We start from the raw sequence: 8,589 nt of genomic DNA on the forward strand, positions 1-8,589 counted from the left end.
AGTGTCCTTCCTTATGACATATGTAACACCTCAACTTTCCTCTGGATTTTGATCTTGATCTGTTTCTTGAATATTTTGATTCCTTCTTGATCGATCTTCCTCGGGCCATTAAGCCTTCACCATTCGGATCCTTCTTTGTTTCATGTAGTTTCTGCAATTCTTTTGAGTTCAGAGCCGATTTAACCTCTGCAATTGTTAATGATTCCTTTCCATAAAGCATGGTGTCAACAAAGTGTTCATAGGACTTTGGCAGGGAACTTAATAGCAGAATTGCATAATCCTCCTCATCGATTTTGATATCGATGTTCTTGAGATCAAGGACGATTTTATTAAAATCATCCATGTGTTTCCTCAAGTCCTTTCCTTCTTCCATGCTGATTGTATAGAGACATTTCTTGAGATACAACCTATTCGCCAAAGATTTCTTGAGATAAAGAGTTTCCAATTTCTTCCACACCTCTAGAGCTGTGCTTTCTTCCGCGACTTCTCGCAGTACCTCGTCGCCAAGACATAGCAGAATGGCACTATGGGCCTTTGCTTCTGTTTCCGCAGAAGTCTTCTTTTCCTTCTCGTTGATATCTTCTTCTTGTTTAATGGCATCAAATAAGCCATTATGCACGAGAAGGGCTTTCATCTTGATCCTCCACAAACTGAAATCGTTTGTGCCAGTGAACTTGTCAAGATCAAACCTCGAATTCGCCATGTCTTCAACCTGGCTCTGATACCACTTGTAGTGATTTACGATCACTCAATCAAAGCAAACTCTCCTCGGTGATTGGAACAATTTATCCCACACGATAGTATCTCAATCGAGTTTTCTGTTCTTCGTTTTTGTCACACTCAAGCATCAAGATTATGCAGAAATAAGAATGGATCAAGAATTTACGTGGTTCGGTTTTTCAACCTACATCCACGGCAGCCAAGAACAATAGAGTTTATTATCAAAATCAAGAAGAAGTTTTACAGAATTTTCCCTCTCAACTCTCAGCCTTTTTCTCTCTTCTATCTATCTATATATACAAGTGTGACTTTCATATAGGTAACAGAAGTTGCTGTCAAACCGTTGCAGCAGTTGAGAGCCTTATATTCCCTTTCATTCTTTCCTTGACTCTTATTCCAAGGTCACACACACGCAGGGCCAACCTTCAACAGAAATCGATTCCGATCCATGAGTTAAACCAACATGTGAAATTTGAAAATTTGATATCGTTTCTATTCGAAAAATTAAATAAGAAATCGATTCTGATCCATGAGTTAAACCAACATGTGAAATTTGAAAAATTGATATTGTTTCTATTCAAAAAGTTAAATAAGAAATCGATTCTGATCCATGAGTTAAACCGACATGTGAAATTTGAAAAAATTGATATCGTTTCTATTCGAAAAGTTAAATAAGAAATCGATTCCGATCCACGAGTTAAACCATCATGTGAAAGTTGAATTTGTGTATGGTCGGTAAAGTCGATGTACATGGGTGGTTCACTTGGAGCCACTAAACAAAATAACCGGGCACCAATTTGAATTGAAATAAACAGGAGGTGAATACCTGTATAATTATTACTAATTAATAGGGTAAGCGGAAACCAAACCGAATCGAATCGAATCGAATTGCTGCATGATCGGTTCTTGAATTTGTTTTAAAATAATCAAAACGAAAAAAATCGGTTTGGTTCAAAGTTTGAATGAAAAATATAAGCCACAACAATTTTGTGAATATATATAATATTCTAGAAAAAAAATCCTATAAAATCTAGGCATTTAATGGATCGGGTATGAAGCAAAAGTTGGTTCGGTGCTAGTCTCAAGATAGTGCTATGAGGAAATATTTGATATTGTGATATCTCGTTCAAGAATGAACGAGATTTTAAGACTCTGCATGTATTAGTCTGTAGATTGAGAAATAATTAAAAGATTTGATAAGTACTACTCATATCAACAAAGTATATTTTCAATTTGGGAGCTTATCATATAAGAACTCTAAAGTCACGGTGCTTGACTTTGGACATTTATGGGATAGGTGACCCCCTATAAAGTTTCTCAAAGTGCGTGTGATTGAAGACATAAGAATGTTGGAGAGACTCGGACATTCGTCGAATAATGGACGTTACAGAATCGTGCTTTCGTTGAGAGACGGTTGCCAACAGGTTCACGTAAAATAATTGCTATGCTGGGCAAAGCACTATGTGACGTGAGAGCCACCTCTTGAACTTGCGGGAAAAAAGTTACATGCACGAAAACCACCTCTTGAACTCGTATGAGCAAGCTCTAGATTCTCAATGTTGGTGGATCGAATGAGATTCCAAGACTGTTCATATATATATATATATATATATATATATATATATATATATATATATATATATATATATATATAACACAATGTGTGATATGAGAATATTGTCCTCGTAATTTTATATATACGAGGACAATATTCTCATATCAAGCATTGTTACTTTGAGCCCCCATTTTAAAAAGAAAGTTCGAGTAATGAGTCGGGAAAACGGATTGAGTTCAAACTATCGTAAGGGTATTACCCTAATGTTTGATCTAATGACTTGTGTTTTTGCTAGTTGTATCATATCAGTTGGATAAAATACATGAGATTTGCATATATCTATTTAGAGAATCTTCTCTCTTCGAGCTAGCTTTTGAGGTTGCATTAAGTGCAAGTCTCAATCTTAACAATATTGTAATATTAGCACTATCAACATTAATATTACTCGTGTATTAAGATATGTACAATTGGATATATATAATCGGATACTAAACTAAGATTGGCATCTCATCAACCAGGCAAACTGAAGGAAATACCGAATCAGACAACGTCATACCATGTATTATCTAGTATTTACCGTAATATACCTCTTCATTTGTTATAAAACTAGTATTTATCATAATAAATGCTTCTTTAAAAAAAAAAAAAACTAGACATACTATTTCATTAATGATCCTAGAGATCAAGTTTTACAAAAGGGCCAACAAAGAGAGGAACAAAATCAGAATACTCAAAGGAACCACGGCCGTCTTGAAGTGCCTTCTTGTCTCGCTCGTGAGCCACAGCTTTGCTTTGTCGTTTACATTAACAAATGTGCGCAACAATAGGAGCTTTTTGGGAAAAAATAAAGAGGGAAAATGATGGGTATTAGTCTAGAAAGTGATTTATTTTTAGAGTATAATTAAGAATTGGTTAATGTTGTAAAGATTGGATTGGGCATTTGATTAAGGGTTAGGCCCAATAGAAAGCCCATGGTTCATCAAGGGAGCCTATAAATATGAGCTATCTCACCATATTTTGGGGGATTTTTCTTTGATCTCATCATATGCTGCATAAGTATCTAACTTTTGAGAGTACATATTTTGGGGTGTTTGCTAATTTGAGAGTGGAGGATTTTGTTGGGTATCTCGCGATACCTCTAATCTCGTTTCGTGACACAGGTGGCGACCCAAATATTTATTGCTGCGGACACAGGAGTGCGGGTTGTTATCTCATAACAACGGGTCCACCCGGATAGACTGAACACCTGAATTTTGTACTGCATCAGTTTGGCGCCGTCTGTGGGAACCTGCCACCTGATCACTGAGAATGCAAACACGATCGCGTACGACCCATGATGCCCAGGAAGAGCATGGACGCCCTCCTCCAGCTCGACCGCAGCAGGAGGAGTTCCTGATCACGTCAGAGGTTCTGAAGGCATTGATGGAGGAAGCAGCTTCTAGGGCTGCAGCCGAAGCCGTGGAGCGGTACCTCGCAGCTCGGCAGCAGCACAGCGAGAACAGGGGAGCACACGGCGAAGGAGCCCATTCGCATCATTCAGAGAGAGTCTTACCAGAGAGAGAGGTAGTCGGGACCAACAACGTGCCACCGACAAACCTAAAGAAGGGGACTGCACTCCAAGATGACGAAGCTCATAGCCAGGCACCTCCATCCTGTCAAAAACTCCGCGCCAAGAGAGGAGAAGAGGTTGCAATGGCATTTTCACCTGCACGACGGAGCCCTTTCACCACAGCTGTGCTAGCGGAAATGCTGCCGGTTGGATTAAAGATAGCAAACCTACCTGAGTATAAAGGAGAAGGGGATCCACAAGATCACCTCGACAAATTTTATGCAAAGGCAGACCTTTATGACATCAGCGACGCTGCTTACTGTAAAATCTTTCGAACTACCCTATCAGGACAGGCCTTACTTGGTTCAACAAGCTACCCCCAGGGACAGTAGGCAACCTGGATGAACTCACCAGACGTTTTCTTCAACAATTCTCCATTAATAGGAAGTATCCCAAGACAGCGTCTTATTTGTTCACCATAGTCCAGAGAGAGGGAGAGAGCCTGAGAGAGTTCGTACAGCGATTCACTCAGGCCGTTCATGAGGTCCCGTACGTCAATCACGATTTACTGGCAGGAATCATGCAGCAAAACCTTCGTCACCGGAGATTCAAAGAGTCAATAGCGGGAAAACCCCCTAACACTTTGGAAGAATTACTTGAAAGAGCAGAAAAGTACATACGCATCGAAGAAGCAGTAGAACCTCGTTATCTTGTAAAAAGAAAGAGAGAAGATGAGAAATTCGGGGTCAAGAAGGAAGAAAGGCAGGTAACTCAGAGTCCTCATCTCCAGCACATCCCGCTGAACTCACGCTTGACAGACATACTAGTGGTAGCCGAAAAGCAAGGTCTTTTGCAGCCCCCTCGCCCTATGAAAGAGAACGCGAAAAGACAGCAGTCTGACAAGTATTGTCGTTTCCACAAGGACAAAGGTCATACCACAGAAGATTGTTTTGTCCTGCGAGCAGAAATAGAGAAACTCATCAAGCGAGGATACTTGGGCGGTTTCGTGGATAAGTCACGAAATCAGCAGAGCAGTAAGCGCCCGGAATTCCAGCGCAAGTCCAGCCCTCTGAGAGGAAACAATGACCAAGGGAAACGGCCCGAAAGGATAGAGGAGAACCTCCCTACTGGAGGAATCATCGCAGTAATTTCTGGAGGCCCGGCGTGTGGCGATTCGAATAGGGCGAGAAAAACTTTGATTCGCGCAGCACTGCAAGAACTTCCATCTACAACTAGTACCAAATCACACGCCGTACTCGAGATAGTCCAGTCGAAGGAAGGTATGGTGTTCGGTGACAGTGACTTGGAGTTCCCTCGTGGGGAACACAATGACGCCCTAGTCATCTCCGCCACCATCTCCAATTTCTGGGTGAGAAAGTTACTAGTGGATTCAGGAAGTTCTGCAGATATCATTTTTTATAGCGCTTTTGTAAAACTAGGAATCGGCAATGCCCAAATAGCCCCAGTAAACACCCCTCTGGTGGGATTTGCGGGGGAGGTAGTTGAGGCATTAGGAGAGGTTGTGCTTCCCCTTTCCTTGGGATCTTACCCGCTAAGGACCACTAAGATGGTGAAGTTTCTCGTAGTGAAGTCTCCGTCAGCATACAACATTATTTTGGGGCAGTCCTAGCTTAAATTTGTTTCAGGCGATAGGCTCTACGTATCACATGAAACTTAAGTTCCCCACGCCCGGAGGAATAGGGGAGGCCACCGGTGATAGTCGATTGGCGAGGGAATGTCATGCCATCACTTTGCAGGGGACAGCAAGTCACCGAAAGAGGCAAGCTGCCCCAAAAGACTCATCACCCAGAAGTAAGCAGAAGTTGGAGCATCATCCAGGGAACAACGAGATTCATATTGTTGAAAACGAATCAGGAAGAGACGAGAGACTTAAAGCCGCAGAAGTACTGAAATGTATAGAAGTAATACCAGGAAAGTCCGAGAGCAAGGTCAAGATTGGAGCAGGTTTACCAACTAATTTGGAAGAAGCCCTAACAGCCTTTCTGAGAAATAATGCAGATGTATTTGCCTGGAAGGATGAAGCATTGCCAGGAATACCCCAGGAGTATGCGCTCCACAATCTCAGAGCAGATCCAAAGATAAAACCAATCAAGCAAAAGAAAAGGACGTTCGGTCTCGAGAAGAGCAGACATATCAGTGAAGAAGTAGAGAAGCTATTAGCAGCCGAGTACATCCACCCCGTCATGTACCCAGAGTGGTTGTCAAATGTCGTACTCGTACCGAAGCCGGGCAACAAATGGCGGATGTGCATAGATTTCACTGATCTGAATAAAGCATGCCCTAAGGATCCCTTCCCATTGCCAAGGATTGATTCGTTGGTAGACTCCACCGCCGGGTGCGAAATGCTTAGCTTCTTGGATGCATATCAAGGCTACAATCAAATTCGGCTAGCACCTGAAGATCAGGAAAAGACAAGCTTTGTAACTGATCGAGGGATTTACTGTTTCAAGGTGATGCCGTTTGGATTAAAGAACGCCGGGGCAACTTACCAGCGGTTGGTAAACAAGATGTTTGAAAAAACAATCGGGCGCAACATGGAAGTGTATATAGACGACATGCTTGTCAAGAGCATACTGGCTTCAACCCACACTGAAGATCTCAAAGAATGCTTTGACATTCTGAGAAAGTATAAAATGAAGTTAAACCCTGAAAAGTGCACCTTCGGGGTCGGAGGAGGGAAATTCCTAGGTTATATGGTCTCAATTAGAGGGATAGAAGCTAATCCTGAGAAGATCAGTGCTGTTTTGAACATGTCTCCTCCAAAGACATTGAAAGGAATACAAGAGTTAACAGGACGGATCGCCGCCCTTAACCGATTCATCTCTCGGTCGGCGGATAAAGGCCTTCCATTCTTTAAAGTGCTTAGGCAAGGAAGTAGATTCAAGTGGACGGACGAGTGTCAACAAGCCTTCAGCAGCTTGAAAAAATACTTGACCACATCACCCTTACTTGTAAAACCATGCGAAGGAGATACGTTATTCCTTTATCTAGCAGTCTCGGCCGAAGCAATCAGCGCAGTGCTAACCTTAGAGGAAGGGCGCGAGCATAAACCAGTATATTACGTGAGCAAAACATTGCAGGGTGCAGAACTTCGGTACACCAATATCGAAAAACTGTCCCTGGCACTGGTCACTGCTGGAAGGAAACTACGTCCTTACCTCCAGTCGCATCAGGTAGTAGTGTTGACCAACCATCCCTTGAAAAAGGTACTCTCCAGCCCTGAGGCATCTGGTAGGATGGTCAAATGGGCGGTGGAGTTAAGCGAGTACGGCCTGGAGTACCAACCGCGCCCAGCGGTAAAGGCCCAGGTTCTGGCAGATTTCATAGTAGAGATGGAGATAATGGAGGCAGAATGTTCCAGCCCCACTTGGACACTGTTTGTTGATGGATCTTCCACGGCATCAGGGAGTGGAGCCGGGATATTGTTGGAAAATCCTCAGGGAGACAAGTTTCAGTATTCCATAAGGCTTCAGTTTTCGGCATCAAATAACGAAGCAGAGTACGAGGCTATTATAGTAGGATTGAAGCTAGCCTTAGCCGCTGGATCAAAGAGATTGGTAGCACACAGTGACTCCCAGCTTGTGGTTAACCAACTTCAAGGGACTTACGGGGCTAAGGAGGAGAAGATGGCCAGGTATGTGCTCCGGGTTAATGAGCTGCTCTCGCGTCTAGAGAACTATGAGATAAAGCAGATACCCAGGGCCCAGAATGAAGTAGCAGATAGATTAGCCAAGATGGCCAGTTCTATGGCGAACATTGGCAGTAGAAGGGTCACTTTTCTAGACATTACTAAGGAAGAGGCGGAGGGACCAACTCTTGACATTCTGTGCGCGGGAGAGGGTGAACCGAGCTGGAAAGATGAAATCATCAGTTTCCTGGTACAAGGAAGCCTACCACTAGATCCGCCTACAGCCCGAAAGCTTCGGATCAGAGCCGCTCGATTTACAATAGTAGATAATGAGTTGTACAAAAGGGGCTACTCCTTACCGTACCTAAAGTGTCTTGCTCCCACTAATGCTAACTACGTACTTCGAGAGATTCACGAAGGAATTTGTGGGAATCATTTAGGAGGAAGGGCGTTGGCCCATAAAGCTCTGCGACAAGGGTATTTTTGGCCCACAATGAGGTGTGACGCAGAAAAGTTGGTAAGACACTGTCGCGCGTGCCAAGAGCACGCGAATATCAATCATCAGCCAGCTACGCTCTTGCAACCCTTAGAAAGCCCCTTGCCCTTTGCACAATGGGGAATGGATATCGTGGGACCATTTCCCATAGCTTCTGGACAGAGAAAGTTCCTTCTTGTGGCCTGTCGATTACTTCACAAAGTGGGTAGAAGCTGAAGCTTTAGCTAAGATAGCTGAAAGAGACGTAATAAACTTTGTGTGGAAGAATATAATCTGTAGGTTTGGAATACCACAAGCCTTCGTCTCAGATAACGGAGCACAATTCTCAGGTTCCAAATTAAGAAAGTGGTGTGAGGGGTTTTCCATCAAGCAATTCTTCACTTCCGTAGGAAACCCCCAAGCTAATGGACAAACAGAAGTTACAAATCGTACTATCTTGCAGCACCTCAAAACCCGATTAGGAGCAGCCAAAGGCAAATGGGTGGATGAACTGCCGAGTGCCCTCTGGGCTTATAGGACTACGTCGCGCACCTCTACTGGAGAATCACCCTTCAACTTGGTTTATGGGGCAGAAGCAGTGGCTCCCGCAGAAATAGGAGAACCTTCCATGAGAGTCCATA

At 43.2% G+C, this 8,589-nt stretch overlaps 1 protein-coding gene across 1 annotated transcript; it reads left to right on the top strand.

The window, feature by feature from the left end:
- The first annotated feature begins 3,583 nt into the window (after positions 1 to 3,583).
- Positions 3,584 to 5,454, top strand: LOC140827445 (uncharacterized). Its single transcript, XM_073190116.1, has 2 exons — positions 3,584 to 4,212; positions 4,269 to 5,454. The coding sequence occupies exons 1-2, from the start codon at positions 3,584 to 3,586 to the stop codon at positions 5,452 to 5,454; spliced, it is 1,815 nt and encodes a 604-aa protein (XP_073046217.1).
- Positions 5,455 to 8,589: the final 3,135 nt, after the last annotated feature.

The sequence above is a fragment of the Primulina eburnea genome, chromosome 3 (assembly GCF_022965805.1).
Source record: "Primulina eburnea isolate SZY01 chromosome 3, ASM2296580v1, whole genome shotgun sequence".
Taxonomy (NCBI): Eukaryota; Viridiplantae; Streptophyta; class Magnoliopsida; order Lamiales; family Gesneriaceae; genus Primulina; species Primulina eburnea.

Excerpts from the sequence above, each read along its gene's own strand:
- LOC140827445 (XM_073190116.1), top strand. The coding sequence starts at position 3,584 with ATGCAAACACGATCGCGTACGACCCATGATGCCCAGGAAGAGCATGGA. Across the intron at positions 4,213-4,268 it reads ACAAGCTACCCCCAGGGACA|GAAGTATCCCAAGACAGCGT; the intron begins GTAGGCAACCTG and ends CTCCATTAATAG.